Consider the following 22,121-nt stretch of genomic DNA (forward strand, 5'->3'; position numbering starts at 1 on the left):
AAATAAAAAGAGACATATATAACATCCCTGAGTTCAAGCATGTTTTATTGGCATTTAGATTAAAACCTAAGAAGCTAATAGGAAAACAAACCACAAGATTTCTGGTAACTGTTGGTAAGTATTTTTAATGTTACATTTAACAGGAACATATTAAGAGAGCTACTTAGGAAGCAGTACTCTTATTCTCATATTATAAACCCAAGATTCAGAAGCCTCAAATCTCACTTGTTTGCAATCTCACTTGCAGGCTAGAAAATGAATATTTTCAAAAAATATTTCTCCATGGAAATATGTGTATGTAAGGAATAGTTTTAGAATAAGCAATAATCAGCCAAATTTTCCCATTAAATATGATAAAAACTATATCCAATGATCCTGCCATTCACACTCCAAAAGCAAATATAGACCAAGAATTGTCAATAATAATCATCCATCTACTCCTATGACAGCTTTAGTGTATACCCTTAATATATTTTGTAATTGAGCTTTATATTTTGATTTTACTTTGAAAAGAGGGAGAGGGTGGCACAACAAAATGGGGCAAGAAAAAAAATTGGGAGAAAGCATCAAAAAAAGAGGGAAATCCAGTTTCCAAAAATTAGTGGTCAGACTTCCTGTGTCAGAATCTGTTGAAAATAATTTTAATATATTTGATTACAGACTTTTGTTTCTGAATAAGAAAATCAATTCACATTTCATCAACTCAGAATTTACTTTAAACTAAAAATAAGATGATAAATTTAAAAAATCTGAACTATGATTTATGCATCAACTATTTCTAGAATCTTTTTATTGTCCCCTGAAAACACTCAATATTACCATGAAATAGCTAATGCCAAGTAATATATTGAATGTAATTGTTAAACATCTCACCCGTAATGGATTTGATAGTTTCACTTGATACGGTTTGCCCAACCAAGTCATATTGAACTAAGCTGGAGGACTCCTTTGGAACTTCTACTGATTTCTCAGGACCTTTGGTCCAGGTATAAATCATCTCACTCTTCGGATAAGCATCTGAACAAGAGCACAGAATGTGGTTAGAGTCAGTGCTCCTTTTGGTTATCATCGATGGTCAACACTTAAGAATGTTACACATGTTCAAGTAAGATGGAATACATGAAAATAATAATCATTATAATTTATTTAAACATGTTCCATTCAGAAAACTGTAGAGATTAAACAGCCTTGCATATTTCTTGTTTTTATGCCAAAGAGTTGGAGGAAGAGGGACTGAAATTAAAGTAACTAAAATGCTATGTATGCATCAATGCACTTGACTATGTTTCCATACAAACAGGATAAGCAGTTGAAACACAGAAATAATAACGCCCCCCCCAAAAAAAACAACCAACTGTGATACTGTTAGTTCTTTCCATCCCAACTCCCTTCCAGTGCTTGACCGATAATGACTTCTTTCATCCTCTAATAGGCAGCTCTGCCTATTAGAAACATACCAAATGCTACCTATAATAATACATCAACAAAAACAAAACCAAATCCCACTGATGGGCGAGCTCTCCTGGAGTAACCTATTCCAGACTCTGCCTTTGGGAAATACCCATACTGTTTGGGAATCATCGCAGTGACAACCAACGATGCTGTTTGTAAAGCTCCCCAGGGAATGTAATTATACCAGTTCCACTACCTTTAAACTCTTACAATCAGAACATTTTCCCTTTCACCTTCAACAAATCCTTCCCAGCAGCAACTTAAACTTCTTTTCTCTTATTCCATGTTTAATGCAAATGGAGACCAGCTGCTTGCTTACCAGTCTACCCAGAACAGATAGCTTGGCTCACACACAAATTAGCTCCAAAGAACCAAGAAAAACTGTACCACCCTCCACAAACCTTCCTAAAAATGCTAGAGTACAGTAAGTCCTCGGTGGGATTGTTTAATTCTACTAAAGGCAGATAATCCTTACAAATCACTTTGCAAAACAAACAGTGAGGCTTGTGTTGTCACTTAGTAGTATACAGTCACGTGTCAACATTGATCTCCTGAAGTATACTCATGTTTAGTCATACATTTAAAGCCCCTGAATACTATGTTCTGACCATGATATTTTAAATCAGGTATTCCTCTCTTGGCTAGCCTACATTGCAAGAATAATTTTTTTCTTAATGATTCAATATTTGAGGCTGGGGGTGGGAGTGGGCAAAATAGGTGAAGGTGATCAAAAGATGTGCCTCTCTTTAATTCCCAACCCCAAAACATCAACTTCCAAGGAGTGATTTCTTTATTTTGTACCAGCCCTGATTGAGCACCAACTATGTTCAAGCCACTCTAAAGAGTGCTTTCTATGAGAACTAGAGGGGGATGGGTGGGAAAGGTAAACTAGATAAGAACTATCTGGGGGAAATTTAAATTATTACAGGATAAATGGATTTTAATTTTGGCCCCGGTGAGATCATTTTTTTCTATGTATTTTTCTGTTTTTATCTTCTCTCATTAAGTCACTGGTCAGGGAGCAAACGACTCTCTTTAACTTCAACTCAGCCCACTGAATATTGTGCTCACTAGGGGTTATAAAAAGAATGGTGACTGCTGATTTTCATTAAGTTAAGCAATGAGCAATGATAACACCAGGCAACAGTTTCACAATCAGTGCGACTAAGAATCCGAAGCAATAGTAAAAGCCAGCATCTATTTTTGGTAGATTCTGATTAAATCAAATATTTGAGGCAGGCATTAGAAAAGGCAATCAAATTTTGCTGCCATCTCGTTGAAGGGAGTTTAGGGGAAAGCAGCTCCATATTCTTTCCTACCAATTCATTTCATCCTCTTGCCGTCACCTCCACAAACCATCCCAAACACACTGATCTCACACTTTCTCCTCCAGCACCGTTCCAGTCTAAGCCACCGCCATCTTTGATTTTACCAAAACAATAGCCCCCAACTCTTCTCTGCTTCTACTCTAGCCGTTCTACAATCCATTCTCCATAGAAAAGCTGAAGTGAAACTGTGAAATGTCAGGCCAAGAATACCACATCCTAAAACTTTCCAAAGGCTTCCTATAGCATTTAGAATAGAATCCAAACTCCTTAATGTGCTCTACGAGGTACTATTACCTGGCTCTGTCTACACATTGAACCACACCTCCTACTGTGCTTTTGTCATACTTCAGCCACTTTGAAACTAACAGTGCTGCTTATATTATTCTAACCTATCTCATGTCAAGAAGCCCTGAACCTTCTTGGGCCTTTTTTCAAGTCTGCCATAAAAGACTTTGCTAAATTACAAAAATTAAACAAAACAAAATAATTTATACTTGCTATGTTACACCACCAACACATGGAGTTCAGAGGTCCTTAAGTTTCACCTCTGACCACCAATCTATTCTTTAAGAGTCAGCCTACCTAGGCAATCTGTAGAAATAGGTTTTGGGTTTTTTAGAAAAACAGTGTTATTTTTACTTCTTTGTTTAAATATATTAGATAATAAACAGTCTCCTAAAAGTGAAATTTTGGACCATTATTGTCATGGACAATGATTTAATGTTGAATTATGGAAAAACATGCACATATGTAAATATCAGCTTACATGAGATAATCATAAATTCTAACATTTTTATTGTAACTTACAACTCCCAAATTTCAAAGGACACGCATGACCATCCATGGGGAAATCCACCAATCTCATGGGACACTCTGCACTTATGGTAAGTCTGTGACAGAAAAATACAATTAGAATCAACTCTTTCTCTAAAAATAAATTTATAGACCCACGAAGGAAGGAAGGAAGGAAGGAAGGAAGGAAGGAAGGAAGGAAGGAAGGAAGGGAGGGAGGGAGGGATGAAGGAAATTAAAAGGGAAGAAGGAAAAAGAAAAAAATGACTACCTCATTGTGTATAAAATAGTGCCATTTCTCATAATTCTAAAAAGCTTATTTGGAGCTGTCATATTATGTGAGACAGATTTCTTTCCATTCCTGAAGAAAGTATCAGGGGTCCATACTTTTGTTACCATCATATTGTTCAATCTCAAAATTTCAATGGGGCCATCATATTTCAGTCTTTTGTCAATCCATGTCTGTCTGAAGAACACATCCATTGTGTATTCCTAAGGAAATTAGTTTGTGACATACTCAAATCACAGATGACTACATGTAAATATGCAGAAAAATGCATTAAACTCTAGCCTGTTTCCCACTCATAAGAAAAGGACGACCCCAAATAAAAACTAAATTAATAGGAGCAGAAATTTTCTTAAGTGAACAGAAAAAAAAAGATTTTCAGCAATTAAAGCATGTCCATCTGGATACTTTCATCTTCTACATTTATTAGGCAAATAAATTATCATACATAGCAATCATTCAAAAATAATTACTATAATTTAATAAAACTGCCAGCACCAGGTAATCACAGTTGTACTTTACTTTAGACCAGGTAGCAAAATTAGTTAATGTATAGCAAATATCACTGCATAAAGAGTCATAAAATTGTAAGCCTCTCTTTAAGACAAAGTAAAATATGTGGAAAAATAAACTTCATGTTCATAAACTTTATTAAAATTACCCTAGGAGCCCAGAGTCAAGGAAAAAAGTAAAGTGGGTTATTGGACCTTGAAATGAAACATATTTAATATTAGAGAGCACAACTGAATGGATGAATTAAGCCTGACCAGTAGTTGGTGTTCTAAGTTCTTTAAACATGAGAGAGAGCAAAGGAGAGAAGGGGCGGATGGTGATGGGAAGTGAGCAATTGAGCCAACATGGAATACTAAATGCAATGATGACTACAATATAAAGTTTCGTACCAAAACTAATTACACTCTCTAATTTTCTCGTCTTCAATAAATTTTAAGGAAAAAAAAATACTACATTCGAGGCTGTGGTATAGAGACTAGTAATAGGAAAGTTCTTGTCTTTGTTGAGAATGACTCTAAGCCAGAAATTACTCAAATGTTAGAGCTCAAATGCAAATTCAATGCCTTATTCTTTATAAATTTTTGAGTCTAATTAGGCTGTTAGATGACTTTCTAGCTTTGTGTGATTGACAGCAAAATACATATTAATTACCCTCTTTTCTGTTTGTTTTTTTCAAATCTCAAAGGTACATTAAATTTTCCAAATACCTACCATTTCAACATCAGAAACAGGTCCAAAGCTGGTGACATATATGTCAGTTTTTACTTCTGTAACAGGACCTAATGGGTATGAAGTAAATAAGTGTGAAAAAATAATTACCAATTTCACAGGGAAGGTAGGTTTTGATAATTAAAAAGTAAATACAGCTATGGTATATCAATTTTTACAAGAATCTTAAATTTTCAGTGAGATAATTTAGCATCTCTACAAAAATATATATAGATAAAAGACCAATAAAACCAGAAACAGTGTTTACTTACAGGCAAAAAACAAAACAAAAAATACCCAATTACTTACCAGAAACCTTGTTTCTTCAAAGATATGTCACCCCCAGGCACTGTTAAGACAGGCAGTGCAGGGAACAAAAGCTTTTTAGCCTTTGTGCTTTTTTTTTTTTTTTATAGTCCATCATCTGTTTGGCCTTTAGTAAAGAAGTGAGCTGTTAAAAAGAAGGAACTTAGCCACAAGGTAAGGAGAAAAGCCATAATGGCTGCAAGGAATGCATTTTTGGAGAGTTGAGAATACTGGTAAATAGCTGAAGCACAAAAAGGATTCATGTCACCTTTAACAACAGGCAAACCATCCATTAGTGATTGGGATCAAAAACAAGCTCTCCTGTGAATCAGACCTAGGCATGCTCTGCCACCTACAAGCTGTGTGACCTTGGGCAAGTTACTTAACCTCTCAGTAGCAACAGCCATACATATAAGGCAAGACTGTTGATCGGATCAAATGAAAGGAAACTGCTCATCTAAGACTCTGGACACAGTGACTCCCTCATGGAAATACTTATTTAGCATTAGTTTCTCTTCGCTTCTTACAATGGCCAATACTGAGATTCTTTCCTAGGCCTAAATATGACTGGTGTGGGAACACATACATGGGTGTGTTTGGCAGAGAGAATAGTGGGAACATCATGACGATGGGCTGACACAGATTTTAGACAAAGGAAAATTGCCACCATCTGGACTTAGGAGGATGCTTAAAATCAAGAATTCTGGAATTCAAATTTATTTCTAACACTTTTTAATTATTTGATCTTGGTCAAGCCGTGTGTCCTCATAGGTAAAGGTTTTAATGAGTATTAATGGAAATAATATATGTAAATCATTTGTGCCAGTCTTTAAAACATAATGTGCTCAATAGTGATAATAGTTATTATATATAACGTAGAATTTTATTTCTAATAAAAATAAAGAATTGTTGCCCTTTTGAATAGCACTTCCTTAGACGATGGTTTATAACATTGTGTGGCTAGGGGCTAGATACTCCATACTGGAAAAAATAACATCTGCTATCAAGATGGACTATTTCCCTTGAATAATGGTTGGTCAATTGGATTTATGCCAAAAAAGACAAAGACCAGTTGGTATAGCTTAATACCCTCTGTCTAAAGTTATCCTCATAAAAATTGATCAGAATTTTTCTCCCTCTGTAGGATGAAAACTGAGCAACAGAAAGAAAAATGGTTTGAGGGAGAATGGGAAAATTCTTTCTTGAATAAGTATCCTAAGAAACATATCCTTTGGAAGTATAGTGAGAGAAAAAGCATAGATCAGGCTGATCTGTCAGGTGTTCTCATTTTTAAAAAAATAACACCTTTGGAAAACAAAGTAAGTATGAGGAGTTAATTCAGCTTTTATTTGAATGAGAAACCTGAAACAACAAAAATAGGGTAGTAATAAGCTCATGAAAGCCAATTTTTTTCCAGGAATAGATAGGTAATCCAGGAAGCAGGTAATGTGTGTTGAACATTAAATGGAGATTTTACTCCAAGTGGTTCAAAGGTGAGAGTAATCACTCTGCTAGTTTATTAAGGACTATTGTGCTATGTGTTCAAGTATTGCAAGTACTATGTCACATGGCAAGTCAGGACAAGAAGAGACAAGTTACTTAGAATAATTAAGGTTGAGTGTGCCTTCACAACTGGATTCTTTGACAAGATTCTTGAGAAATCAAAAGTTACTTTGAAGATCGATTTAGGACAGTGGTTCTCCAAATTTAACTGGATCAGAATCATCCAGAAGCTTTGTAAAAGCACAGATTGCTGGACCCCACCTCCAGACTTGCTGATTCAGAAGGTCCACAGTGGCGCCTGACTATTTGCATTTCTAACAAGTTCCTAGGTGATGGTGCTCATTTTATTCTAGTTTAAGACAGTGTTCATCTGTTTTTCTAGAACAGTATTTACCAAACTGGGTCCTATAAAATATTAATACCATACATGTTCCATGGGAGTGGGGAAAGTGTAGGAGAGGAAGGAATTAGGCCAATGATATTTTTCCTTATAACTGTATTTTAAGGTGCGTGGGTTTATGCTAATTCTTACAGATATAATGATTCCATGATAATAAAGTGTATTTTCAAATCTTACATAACATACTACTTTTTCAATGATTCTTGATATGTGGGATATGAAACTGAAAGCAACAAAGGAACAAGACAAACACATAAAGAAACAAAAACTCATAGACACAGACAACAGTTTAGTGGTTACCAGAGAGTAAGAGGGGAGAGGGTATAGAAGAGGGTAAACGGGGTCAATGATACGGTGATGGAAGGACAACTGACTCTGGGTGGTGAATACACAATGTGATATATAGATGATGTATTACAGAATAGTCCACTTGAAACCTATGTAATTTTACTAACCATTGTTACCCCAATCAATTTTAATTAAAAAAATACAAATAAATGATTCTTGAAAAATGTTTTGTGTTCAGAATTTCAACTTTTTCTTTTAGGCATTATTCAGTATTTGCTTTATATGACCTTATGGATTTTGAGATTGAGTGAGATCCTGAAAACACGACTGGTAAAGGGATTTCATTCTGACAATCATTCAATAAGCATTTACTGAGTAAGAATAAACATTTACTGTGTAGCAGGTTCCATGCTAGGCCCTGGTGCTCAAAGATAAACAAGACTCATGAGTGCCCTGCCTCATGACGTTAACATGCTACTGGAGGAGTCAGAGTCTAATAAAGAAATAAATTAGATGGAAGAATACTGTCATCCTTAAGAGGGACAAAATAGGCTGGCAATTGAGTGAGAGACTCTAGATTTTTTAGCCACTCTTAAAAGAAGTGACTTTTAAACTGAGACCTGGAGGATGAGCATAGGCCATTGGAAGAGCTGAGAAAACTGCATTCCAGGCATAGAGAACTTCAAGGTAAAAGTTCACAGTCAAGAAAGGCCTTAATGTGTTCAGAGGCTAGGAAAGAGGCTAGTGGTGCTGGAGCAAAGCAAGTGAGGAAGATAATGATAAGAAATGAAAGCCACATAGAAAGAATGAAAACCATGGTTAGTGGACAGAGACCTACCCCTGAGCTGATATTCTGAAAGTGTCATTTTTTAGCAACATATGTATATTAGATGTCATAGTGATGATTGTTAAAAGTACATGGAAAAGAACTTGTAGAAATACCAGTGACAGACAGGGTGATGCATGAAGTTGTTATGGGCTGAATTATGGTCCCCCCCAAATTTGTATGTTCAAGTTCCAACCCCCAGCACCACAGAATGTGACCTTATTTGGAGTTAGGGTCTTTAAAAAAGTAATTATATTAAAACTAGGTCACTAGGGTAGGCCTTAATCCAATATGTCCTTCCAAGAAGAGATTAGAGAGACATAAGAACATACAGAAGAAAGACCATGTGAAGACAAAGAGAGAAGAAGGCCATTTACAAACAAAAGAGGTAAGACTTAGAAGAAACCAACCCTGCTGGCCCCTTGATCTTGGACATCTAGCCTCCAGAATTGTGAAAAAAATACCCTTGCTGTTATTTAAGCTACCCAGTCTATGGCACTTTGTAATAGAAGCCCTAGCAAATGAATACAGAGGTTAATCATTTTTCCTATATTCTCTCCCCAAGTTTTTTTCCCTCTTATATTCAGCACAGCTCTGCCTCTGCATATAAGTTGTGGTAAGAAGCTTGATTTGTATCCCTTAATCATCAAGGGTTTGAAGTAAGGAAATTATATGATCTGCATTGTATTTTTTACAAAATCACTCTGGCAATTTATGGACAGCAAATTTTAGGGAGGCCAGAGGAAGAGAAAGGCTCTTATAAGAGGCTGCCATACTAGTCCACTTGAGAAATGATGGTGGGCTAGGGATGGAGCAGCGGGGACGGAGAGTGGAGAGGTCAAGAGGCATGTATGTGTGTTCTGCTCACAGGGAATGTTTTTTTCCAAAGAGCGATAAGCAGAGATAAAATAATTCTACTTATTGAAGGTCTACTATGTGCCAGGCGGGATACTAGGGTCTTTCTGTATGCTATTTCATGTAATCCTCACAACACCTCCCAAAGGTGATATTGTTATGAGAATTTGATGGATATGAAAACTGAGTTCACAGAGACTAAATATTATGTGCCAGACTCAGAATTATAACCCCCTTCTATTGGTGTTCTAGCTTTACTGTATTAATTATATCACTAAATAATAAATTGGTAATTAATTATGTATACATATATATATAATTTTATATCTAGTATACAACATGCCATACCTATATTTCCTGTTCTGTTCATGAGTAGTTTCTGAGCTATGTTCCTGCAGCTCTGTCTATGTTTTGCTCTTATGATTACAGCCTGCTTGAGTCTTCCTCCCCTTAACAACAAAGACGAAATCTTAATCCTCTTTGAAGTACCCAGATGGCATAGAGCTTTGCACATACTAGGTGGTGAATAATTGTGCGTTTGATCATGTTCCTAATATCATCCCAGTGATGATATAAAAACCTCCCAAAAGGACACATCACTGGGAGTCATTTGTTGCATCAGTTAAGCTAAAAATATTTCCTGATTAAAGCAGAAACTGTGTCTTATTTATATTTTTATCCTCTTTCATAACGAATCCCAGGCCTTAAATGTAATAAGTTTCCAATAAATCACTTTTCAAAGAATGGTCGCTATGCAATTGAGAATAATTCTTAGAGATGCTTCTTCTAACACTACTGTCTAGGATGTTCAAATCAACCTTACTAAGAGCATAATTACATAGAAACCAGGTAATTTTGAGCTTGGAAGAACTTCCTGTCATAATTTTATATGCAATTGTAGAACGTCAAAACCATCTTTTATTTTTAAAATTCTACTCTTTTGGTAATAGGGAAATGTTTTTCAATCTCCAAAATATGGTAGGCAGTTTGTAAGGCACACAAAGTGACCTTCAACAGTCTTTGAAACAGCCCAAACTACCAAGAGCAAATTCAGGGGACTACTCTCATCTTATTAATGAACTGAAGTTGCTTGGAAAGTAGAAACACAATTAACAATGTTATCAGATAATTTCCAACTGTTAACTACTTTGGCTGTATACACGTAGACCTGGGCAAAGAATAATCCCATTTCATTTCTTTTCTAGTAACAGTGCCCAACTTGCTGTCACACCAGGAGAAAGACCTAAGCTTTTTTGCTGAAATTGAAACTAGTGAATCTTTGTTCTTCACATTGCCTCCCCAGGTATGCACTTGAGAAGACATTTCTGGTTGTTCAGCCACTTCAATCCATGCATCCAGCTACATCTTACAGAACACTATTACTAATGTGTCTCCAAAAAATAAGAGGCGAAGTATTTAAGAGGTACAACAACAACAAAGAACCTTGAGTGAAAAAGTTAAGGAAATCTCTGATTTTGTTTGTCATTTAAAAACTACGGAAGAACTTGCCTTCCTGCATATTAAAAAGCAACAGATATCCATTGAAATCACAGAAAAAAAGCAGAAAACTATAGTTTTATTTAGATGACATTAAAGATCAGTGCTTTATGATCTTTCTATCAGTCCAGGTCAACTTCTTAAATAATTAAATTAATACAAAAAACATTTTAAAAAACAATAAAATATGAGCAGAAAATGAAATGCCATTCACATAAGGAAATTTCTTATAGGCCATAGAGATTGAAAAAAATATTCAACCGCAATAGAAATAAGAAAAATTCAAATCATTTGAAAATAAAATATCATGTCAAGGATTCTATGGATATCTTTCTCTCTCTCAAGAGTGGAAGGGATTGTGGATCCTGAATCTCATATTCACTGTAAATGAGAGCTTGAGTTTGTAAAACCATCACAGAAAACAGTTTGGCATTATCTCATCAAGCTGAGCTCCCACTTATACTAAGATCCAGAAAAATCCATTCCTGGATATATATGCAAAAGAAACTCTTGCACATTTAAAGCAGGAAATTTGGGCCAGAATATTCACAGCAATACAGTCTTGGAAACAAGCAAAATGCTGACTGCCAGCAGAGCAGATGAATAAACTAGATCCTACGCAATGGGAATATCGTACAATGGTCACAAAGAATGATCGATGGCAATATGCAACAAGAAGAATAAATTTTAGCAATACACGGTTAAGTGAAAAAAAACATCCATCAGATTATACGTCATGTTCAAAACAATTCAATTTTTTAAATTTAAATTTATTTATTAAAAACTAAAGTTGAGTTAATGATAATCAAAGAAAAGCTACGAAATAATTTTAAAAGAACTCAGAATGGTGGTTACTTCAGGTGGGGAAGACAGGAAGATGAGGGAAACCACAAAGCAGAATAAAAGTTGTCAAGGTTGTGCTCTTTGATGATTTAACTAGTATGTTTATTGTATAATAATAAATGAATGAATAGGTGGATGGGTGGATAAAAAGGTTATCTGTGGACGAAACGATAATAAAGAAAGTATATCATGGAACAATGATTATTAACCCAGAATCCAATTCTGTGCATTCGAGTCTTTTTAAAAATAAATATATTTAAAAGGCCTAGAGAATGACACACAAATGCAAATTGATGTATCTTTTCATGTAAAAGAAAACTAACAACCCAGTGAAATATTACCTAAACATCCACAAATCACTAACAGCCTACATCTAGATTTTCTAGTGCCTATTTCAGGAAACACCAAATGCATTTTGCATATCTTTGCCCTAAAGAAAATGCAATACATGATGGCACCAGTATATCTTCTTAGTTAAACTGAAAGCATACGAAAGTAAATTTGGGTTCTTGGTTCTATTGTTTCTTATTTTCTGAGCTCACAGAGATTAAATATTATGTGCCAGAGTCAGAATTATAACACTCTTTGTATTGATCTCCAAAGTATGTTCTAGCTTTACTATTCTAATTATATCACTAAATCATAAACCAGTAATTAATCATGTATATAATTTTATATCTAGTATATAACACGCCATACCTACATTTCCTGTTCTGTTCATGAGTAGTTTCTGAGCTATGTTCCTGCAGCTCTGTCTACATTTTGCTCTTATGATTAAAGCCTGCTTGAGTCTTCCTCCCCTTAACAACAAAGACGAAATCTTAATCCTCTTTGAAGTACCCAGATGGCATAGAGCTTTGCACATACTAGGTGGTGAATAGCTGTGTGTTTGACTGTGATATCATCCCAGTGATGGTTTTCTCAAGGACATCTTTCTTTCAGTTACCCATTCGCTCCACTCTAATATTAAATTATTCTTTAACAGGTTATTTCAGTAGTATACAAACTTACTATGATATTTCTAATCTTAAAAACAAAAAAAGGCAATCTTCTCTCTTTCTCTTTGCTTTCACATGCAAACCTCTGATAAAAAAAAAAAAACTACGTGTAGACTGCCTCTAATTCTTCCCTTTTTATGCACTCCAACATCCATTGTAATCTGGGTTTCATGCTCAGGATCCACTAAAATTCTTTTTGTCTATATCATTAGTTTTTCCCTATCTATACCACTCTTTCCACAAACTTTAAAAAATAAGCTTATTTCTCCCTTTTTAGATAAAGCTCTTTTGGAGAAGGGGACCTGGCCCCTCATCAGGCATCTGGCAGGGCCCTGCACCCATGGACTTCACCTTTTCCTGTGGGCTGTCTCCCTGACACATTTGTTAAAATGAAACCTGAATAAAACTACAAGTTTTCAAATGAATAAATACATAAACAAAAATTTTAAAAAGCTCTTTCAGTTTTACTTCTACATCCATTTACGATCCAATGTCTCTGCTCCCTTGTACAAATGCCCAGAAGAAAAACCCACCCACCCAATTAGAAGTTCATACCCCACACACCACACCACCAAAGCTACTCTTGTCAAAATCACTAAAGTTATAAATATTGCTAAATCTAATGGTCAATATTATATTCTACTCTTTCCTTTTTTTTTTTTTTTTTTTTTTAGCTGAGACATCCTGCCACCTGTTGGCAGCTCAGCAGCAGCTCAGCTTGGGCCAGGGCTCGAACTGCTGTTGCTCAGAGCTTGTACTCTTGAGCGAGCTCTTAACCAACCAAGTCACTCGGCCGGCCCCTATTCTAATCTTTCTTAATCTGTCAGGAGAACTAGATGTACTTGATCAAAACTGTGTCCTCTTTGAAAAAGGAATTTTTTTAACTTAACATCCAGTATGCGCACTCTCTTTGAGGTTTTCCTACCTCAAAGGCCACTCCCTATTTTCTTGCTCCTCTTCCCCCACCTCTTAACATTGAAGACTTCAGAGCTCAATATTTGTACCTCCATTCTATCACCCTTAATTCCTTGATGATCCCATTAGTCTTATGGCTTTACATTCCATATATATAGACATACCCACCATTTCTGCTTTCAGGTTCACCTCCTCTTGATATCTAATATGGATCTCAAACATAACATATCCACATGTAAATTGTTCATCCACACCCCTAATCTGCCTCTGCCAGTCTTGGCAACTCCATTGGTATTTAACTAAAAAACTTTGGAGTCAGACTTGACACCTCCCTTTTTCTCACATCCCACATTCTAGTTGACACCAGTGCACTAGAACTTTAAAATATAACCAGAAGCCGACCATTTCTTACAACCTTACAAATTTCTCTGCCATCAGCTTGGTCAAAATGGCCATCATCTCTTGCCTAGTTCATTGTGAAAACCTCTGTGCATTTGCACGTGACCCAGACTGTTTATTCTCCATACAGCAACAAGGTGATCCTTTGAAAATTAGCCAGTTCAGGTCTTTGCCCTGCTGGAATCCCTCCAATCACTGATATTACTCAGAGTCAAGGCAAAATTCTTACCAGCTTGCAAAGATTTACAGGGCCTCATCCTTGTATCACACTGGCACCTTCTTACTCCTGAGCCCTGTCAAGCGACACTGACTTCCATGCTTAGCATGTTTGCACTTAGAGTTCCTTCTTACCAGAAAACTCCACCCAAATGTGGCTTAAGCTCTTACCTTTTTAGGATCATTGTTCAAATATCACCTTCTCATTGGAGTCTTCCCTAGCCATCCTACTTAAAACTGCAACCTCCTCCCCTATTTTTTGTTACTCTGTAGCGGTTGTCAACATCTGTCACATTCTATATTTTACTTATTTATGTTGCTTATTTTGTAAAATGCCAGCTCATGAGGGCAGGGAATTGCACCTCCTTTGCTCACCAATGCATCCCCAGGGCTATCTGAAACAGAGCCTGGTTCATATTACAAGATTAATGACTCTGTGATGAAAAGTTAACGAAATGAAATATCTCCATGTGGTCAGTCTTAGTCTTAATATCTTAGGAGAATTTGAGAGGTGTCTCTTCCCTCCTCCTCAAGATATTCCATTTTCTTGAATTCTATAACTTCATACTCTCCTAGTGCCCACCTATATCACCGTCTACTCTTTTTCATTCTCCTTTGATAATTCCACATACATTTTCTGCCCTTCCTAACTGATAACATTCCTCGAAGCTTGGCCCTGGGCTCTTCTCTCTGCTGTTTTCTATACTCTTACCTAGATATCTATTCTCACAACATTATATGCTGGTGACTCTCTTGTATCAGACAAAACTCTCCTCTGATATCCAGACAAGTACAGCTGCTAGGATGTCACACACGTATCCAAAACTTCATGTATCCAAACATACACTCCTGATTCTACCCCCACCCTTACTGTTCCTCCTCCAGTCCTCCCCAGTTTAAATAACACTGCCCTCTGCCCAGCTTCTCAAAATAAAAATCCAGGAATCATTTTTTTTTATTATTTCATCCCTTTCCTTTACCCTCCATATGTAATCCATCATCAATTCTATGTTGAATTATACCTCCAAAATATATCTTATTTTTATCCACTTATACCCATCTTTATTATATCTACCACTTTATTCCAAGCCACCATTAACTTAAAAAAGAGCTCCTTCATGTTTCTCCTTGCTTCCAATATCACCCCACCTCTTTATCTAGGCCTTCATTCTGCAGCCAGAGGGGTCACACTACAAGCTAAGTCACACAATGTCATTCCCTCCACCTCAAAAACTCCAACTGCTTCCAAGTTCACTAGAGGAATCATCTAAGCTCCTTTACAGGATCCTCAAAGGTCTTGCCTAGTCTGGCCTCAGCCCACCCCCCCAAGCTAGTGCTGTGAGGTTCCTCCTCTTGTTTTCTGGCTAAGGCATACTGAACTGCCTTCACTGTCTAAAGCACACTAATCTATTAGCTGCCTTAGGATCTCTGCACTTACTTTTTTTTTCCTGCATGAGAACAACTTTTGCTTACCATGTCCCTGTCTGGAACTTTTAGGTCTCTGCTTAACAGACTTCCTTGACCAATGCATCTGAAATATTATAATAGATCCCGCACCCTGTTTATCCTCTGTCTTGCAATGTTATTGAATTGTCCCATAGCATTATCCTTAATTATTTTGTTATTTGCTTATTTGTTATTTTAATCTCTCTACATTGCTTAGCTGTAAAGTTCATGAGGGCCTGTGTCCTGATTCAAAATTATATCTTCACAACCTAATACTGTTCCTGATACATAGCAGTCTCTAAATGGCTATTGCTTCAGCAAATGAATGAGTGAATATAACACATCAGAAGAGAATGAAGCTTTAATTTTCTGTTGCCCTGTGGATTTGAAGAGTCCTTTTCATCTATATATTTTTTAAAATATAGTCTCTGCTGATATTCAATTTCTAAAGCTAATGCATTGCAGATTAATTTAATTTTTAGGTTGGGATATAGATTATTTGAACACATTGCAAGGATATTTTCATGTGTGTGGAGAAAATTAATCCAAATTTACCTAAGTGTATATATACTTCTCCATGTTTGCTTTTCCATTTAAAATGTTATTAAAGCTTTAAAATAAAAGTTCTCATTTCACTCCTTAGGGGAAAATGTAGTTTTGCTTATTTTAATGACCTACTTACTTAGTAACATGAAGAAATGTTAATGAAAATTAGTCTCCGTAAACAGAAGGGTGCAAGGAAGCCTTAGAAGTGGACGGAGCAATAGACCAGCTAGCTGCCTGCTTAATGGTTTAAAGATGGAGGTGTGAATTGTGGCCTTGTCAGTTACTGCTTCTAGGGTTCTTAGGCAATGCATTGGAGCTTTTCTCTGCCTCCTTTCTAACAGAGAAATGATGCCTGCCCTGCTTATCTTTTTGTGTCGTTGTAATACTCATTAGACATTGCATGTGAAGGACAATATTTAATTGTAGATATTGTGGAGGACTCCACTAACGTGAAACCCTACTATGTTAGTGAGCAAGCTTGCAACATTCACCTTAATGCTCCACTCCGATTTCAAAGAGGTTGAGAAAGATGATCTAAGACAATCGTCTGTATTTGCAGTGTTTATGATTCCAAATCATAACTGAGATGAACAACAGTTTGTGTAACCCTTCAATAAGCGAAAAATGGGTAAGGGTTGGCTTCCTAAACTATCTCCTGGTGGTCAGTACCCTAGCTATGCATTTTTTAAGAAGGTGTATAACAGTGTTAAAAGGGGGTAAGGGCACAGGGGGCTGATTTTCTAGCTGCTTTGTAAGAGGGTTTACTTGTGTGCCACTTCCAAGCAGGTGCAAGCTACTGCAGGATGCTGGCAGACAATTTGTCAGAGGCTGAAAGAACTTGCCCCATCAGAAGTCCCAACCTAGCTGTTCTCACCATGTCTCCTTCCTTCTCTTCTCACCTTTCCCCCTTTTCTTCTCCAATTGGAGAATGTAGGAAACAAGGGAGAGGAGATCCCGGAGGGATGAAAAGAAGAGAACTGTTTCAGTTCCTTTTATTTCCTCCATTGCAAGCTGTGCTGCTGAGTTAAAAATATGTAATTTCGTTCCCAAATCTATTTCAACCCCTTCCTGGCCTACTGAGCAACCACAAACCATCCAATTTCAATTCAAATCTTTGCTTTTAGCTTTATTTTAAATGGAACACAGCGAAGTAGTATAAACAGATATAAAGTAAATGTTCCACAAAGGGTGGAGATAGAATAAAAGGTACCAGGAAGTAAATCCGTATTTATAGCATACTGGTCAAAATGTGAATTGTTTTCATTTTATTTTTAAAATGCCGAACTTTCCACCAAGTCAAAGACGGGAACAAACTTGTGGCATCCAAGAGTCTATGCTAAGAATGAATTTTCCTATTATTTCCTGTTAATTGCGTTTCATTTACAACATCCTATAAACAGATTACACATTTTCTGCAGGTGAGAATTACTCTTCCTCTGTCACATTTGGAATACTACACACTCACAGAGAATGACCCACTTCTAAATAATGAATCACATTTACCGCAAATATTTATGAGCACAGCCAAAAAAAATTGTTCTGTAGTAAATTTTCAATTATTAATCAACTGCTAACACTTTAAGTAAGGTGAATTTAACCAGGTGGGGAATGCCGGTGACTGGACAGAGACAACTAAGATACCATAATACCTTTGAGACATTTCAGCAGTATGGCAGCACTAACCAAAATCTAGTAACAGCTCACGTAGATTGATTTCACTCATGTTATTATCTACATCATATTATGAGAGAGGGTATTTGCTCAAAAGAATCCATCTACAATGGCTCCTTCTTTCTTTTGAATTATAACTTGCATCATAACCAACTGGGCAGATATTATTTTAGCTTTCAATATTTAATAATAAGCCAGAGTTAAACCATAGTTTCAATTACAAGTTTTCACTTTGATTTATGTTCAGGGACCTCAATTCTTTAATGAATATTTAAACCACATGTAGTTTGATACTCCTGTTATTTTTTTTCTTTACTTGAAATGTCAAGTTTAAAACCATTTATGAGCAGATAAATCCTTTTTTATTGACAAAATGTAGATTTAAATGGTATCGTAGTATCTGAAACATTCTCCACAAAACCATGTTTGATCTAAAGTGATAATTTCCCAGTCACTTATGAACGATTGTGCATTGATAAATGATTCACTTCTGTAAGAAAGCCTCTTTTCCGATTTGCATAAAGGCCAACGCAGTGCTGAGCACGCTTCCCCTGGAGAGGCACGGTAAAAAGAACCAGGAGCATCATTCATCCTTCTCACTCATCTTTACCACTGTCTACACACAAAGACTCAATTAATGCCCTCAGTGGCTCACCAGAACCTCAATAAAATCCACAAACGGTGGTTTGGATCAGAAGACCTGACCTGATCCCAGCCTATCATTGATATGCTGTGTGTCCCTGTACAAACAACTCTCTTTCCCTTTCTAATCCTCAGTGTCTTCATTTGCTAAATGAGAACGAGACTACAGAGGCTCCATCCAGCTCTACTTCAGCTCTACTCTATCCAATTCTATTGTACTTTATCTCCAACAGTTCTTTCTAACCGAGGACCATGCTCCTAAATCATGTCTAATTCGGTCCTCTTTCGCAAGAACGTCCTGCCCCCTTTTGACTTTCTCCATTCTCCCATCCTCTTATCTCCTACACATCCTCAATGGGAAGCTTAAATTTCCCTGTGTTCCTAATGTTCTGTGATATTATATTATACCCTATTATGATATACACTATATTATATTATAGCATCTGATATCCTCCCCATATGGGTTTGACTTTTAAATGCACAACGTGACCTGGGTTCACATCCTGCCCACACCACTTACTAACTGTGACCTGGGACCAGTTACTTACCCTCCCAAGCCTCAATTTCTTCATCTGTAAAATAGGGATAGAAATAGCTTTCTCTTAGGGTTGTTGTTAGGGTTAAACAGTAACACCTATAAAATGCTTGGTATATATGAAAATTAAATAAGTACAATATTAGTTGTCATTATTGTTACTACTTCTACCCCTACTACTAGAATATAAGCTCCTTTAAGACAGAGTGTATATCTTCAATTTAATTACTGAAGCCTATCAAGCTCAAGGTAGTGGAAAGAACAGGGACTTGCGGGTCAGAAGACCTGGGACCTGGGCCCACATTTCTGGTGAAGTCACTTGTCTTCTCTGAACTGTACTGAGAAGGCGTTTGAGGTTAAGGATTATTATCGTGCGATTTCTGTGAACCTAGGGCCTAGCACAATGCTTGCCACATAGATTCTCATTATGCAAGCAAAGGGAATAGGAATACGAAAAAGAGCAACAGCACCGTTATGGATGCACTTCTATTAGACCTTTTATAAATATTTATTGAAGTAAGAAATAAAGCTGAAACACCACTGACTCCCAAGTCTTAGGAGGGAAGCAAATGCCACTTCGCAAATAAATTAAAAATTCATCCCCCTGTAGAAGAGAAGAGGGAAGGACCGGGTTCTCTAGCAGAGCAGGCAGCTTCGTGCCCCAGATTCATGTCCTAGGTAGAACAAGGCCGAGGTTTTGGCAGAAGGACAGACACCACGTGGGAGGACAGGGAACTTCAGATCAGATGCCTCAAGTGCAACCTGCTCTGAGCGCAGTGGCCAGGTTCAGGGGGAACCCCATTTTCAGCACAGAGTGGCAGGGTAGCTGAGCCCCAAGTTCCCATTTCTGACTCTCCACCTCCAACCTCCCCCACCCAGCAGTCAGGTCTCGGGAGGTAATTAGTGTGGGGGAGATGCGCAGCTTCTGAGGGGGCAGGGAAGGGGGAAAGCATGGTTGGGGGCGGTCTTCCTGTCAGAGATCATATCAAGAGAGGGGAGGGAGGGAGAGAGGGAGAGAGAGAGGAAAAAAAAGAGGGAGCGAGGGAGAGAGGGAGAGAGAGAGAGGAGTCAGATTAAGAGGTGGAGAGGTGGAGAGGAGAGGGAGAGGGAGAGGGAGGGGGAGAGAGAGAGAGAGAGAGAGGGAGGGAGAGAGAGAGAGAGAGATTTCATTTTTACACGCGAGGCATACCTAATGATTTTCCCACAGACAGACAGACAGACGGAGAGAGGGACAGACAGCACACACTTGAGCGTTTGAAATCGTTCATACCCCCAAATCCAGGACGCAGCCTGTTGTCATAACCATCGAGTAAACTGTCCAGGATGCGGGTAAAATTTTCCGGGCATAATTTCTCCTCCTTTTGGTTCTGTCCTGGGGATTCGTTTAAACTGCAAACGCAAAAATTCGAGGGTGGATGGGAGTTATTTTAAGATTCACAGAACAGGTGGAAACAGGTTTATCTTCTAGGGAAAAGAGTCGCTTGCCCCAAGCTAAAGGAGGCACAGCTGAGGAATGAGGGAGAGAAACGGTCAGGAAAGACGCACTCCGCGCACACGCACCCCAACAGACACACTCTTCTTGCACCCGGGGGCCTTTCTACCCTCCGCGTCTACGCCGTCACAGAAAAGCCTGGCTCCGGCCCCTGACCTTACAGGGGGGACAGGAGGGTCTGGTTTGCCCTGGGAGGGGCGGGTGGCAGGAGGGGGGCTGGAACTGGCTACTTCTCCGCCCTCTCCTTGCCCCCCCCCAGGACCCCAGGGAACTCACCAAGCCGCCAGGCACAGGACGTGCAGGAGGGCGAAACTGACCCCGAAGGACGTCGCGATCGCGGGTACCTTTTTGGCAGAAACCATCTTTGCAACATGCCATACTTTAAGGCTGTTCACGCTTCCAGGCTCTCCAGATGCCCTGAGAGGGTGCGAGGCGAGGGCAGAGGCTCTTGGCGGCGTGCGCACACTCGCGCTCACACTCGCCCGCGCTCAGCCAGCCCGAGCCGCGGTGGGCGCGTGTGTGCACGCGGGCCAGGGGGAGGCGGGACCTGCCTTTGCTCGCCCCCTCCTTTCCGCGCTGAGCTCGCGCTGTCTATGGAGAGCTATATATACCGCTCAACACCCTTTCGCGCCCGCACTCGGAAGCTTCCTGGGTTAACGGTGGGGCGCTTTCACCGTCAGGCTGAGCGAGTTCTCTCAGACCTTTAACTTTGGGGGGGCAGGACTAGGGTCTCCCGTCCCTCCTCGCGTCCCCGGCATCCCCACCCCAAGTGCTTTCTTTCCACGTCCTAGCCCGGCCTCCACTTCTCCCTCCAGGTCCCCCTCCCTCCCGCTGGGAGTTGGATCCGACCAATCAAGCTCCTCCCTCCTTAGGTTGTTGGAGGACTTGTTTGTACCCATTTTCAGGGCTGGAGGTGGAGAAAGGGTGGGATGTCAGCGATTGCTGGGCGGAGGGGTGGGAGGCCGTGGTGAAGAGAAGGGAGCAAGTCTGGACAGAAGCATCCCCAGAGACACTCCCCTTCGGGTGCTGCGTTGGGGGGGGGGGGCAGGAGGGGCGGTGGATGGCGAAAGATGATTCTTTCTGGTAAAAGGGGTTGAAACGAACTGAACGGACTGTCGCCAACTGTTAGAAAGTGGACTTGAGTTTAACTCTGTAGTCAACGCGTTTCCCAAGCTGTTGCTGTGAAGATAAGGAATTCCTTTACTATGCCCGTCCCCACCTAGCACACACAGGCCCCCCGTTTTGCTGCTCCAACCTTTCCTGGAGAGGAGGCAAGAGGTGGAGACAAAATCGTTTCCAGGATGGATTGGAGAAGGAGAGGAGAGAAGGACAGGAAAAAGAAAAAAAATGGTGAGAGAGATAGATGAGAGAGAGAGAGAGAGAGAGAGAGAGAGAGGAGAGAGAGAGAAATGGAGGAATAATTATACCTCTAACTTTTTAAAGTTAACGTAAGTCTTTGATTGCTATTTTTAATAGAATTTTTGAGTTGGGTCCAAGTATACTACCCCCAAACATCATATGTTAAGCCAGACATATATTATAAATTTACCATATATCTGTTATGGTGGGATGCAAATAATACAGATAGTCTTAGGATGGACTCTTCAGAGTCCACAATGACTATGAAATTCCCTGAAAATGAATGCAAAATGTTGTATTCATGT

At 38.6% G+C, this 22,121-nt stretch overlaps 1 protein-coding gene across 3 annotated transcripts in view; it reads right to left on the reverse strand.

Moving 5' to 3' along the window:
* The window catches only part of GABRA4 (gamma-aminobutyric acid type A receptor subunit alpha4), a 76,164-nt gene extending 54,379 nt beyond the window's left edge, over positions 1 to 21,785 (reverse strand). The window contains exons 1-6 of one of the 3 annotated variants that reach the window (XM_019665775.1): positions 20,734 to 21,785; positions 20,236 to 20,354; positions 5,083 to 5,150; positions 3,844 to 4,064; positions 3,588 to 3,670; positions 874 to 1,017 (exon numbers count right to left, since the gene is read on the reverse strand). In XM_019665775.1, the coding sequence (XP_019521320.1) occupies positions 874 to 1,017; positions 3,588 to 3,670; positions 3,844 to 4,064; positions 5,083 to 5,150; positions 20,236 to 20,354; positions 20,734 to 20,819 (721 nt within the window). In that variant the 5' untranslated portion in view covers positions 20,820 to 21,785. Of the gene's footprint in view, positions 1 to 873; positions 1,018 to 3,587; positions 3,671 to 3,843; positions 4,065 to 5,082; positions 5,151 to 12,296; positions 12,336 to 20,235; positions 20,355 to 20,733 lie in introns of those variants that run through there. The other 2 variants (XM_019665776.1, XM_019665777.1) reach the window with 2 other exon arrangements.
* Positions 21,786 to 22,121: the final 336 nt, after the last annotated feature.

The sequence above is a fragment of the Hipposideros armiger genome, unplaced genomic scaffold, assembly GCF_001890085.2.
Source record: "Hipposideros armiger isolate ML-2016 unplaced genomic scaffold, ASM189008v1 scaffold_452, whole genome shotgun sequence".
Lineage (NCBI taxonomy): Eukaryota > Metazoa > Chordata > Mammalia > Chiroptera > Hipposideridae > Hipposideros > Hipposideros armiger.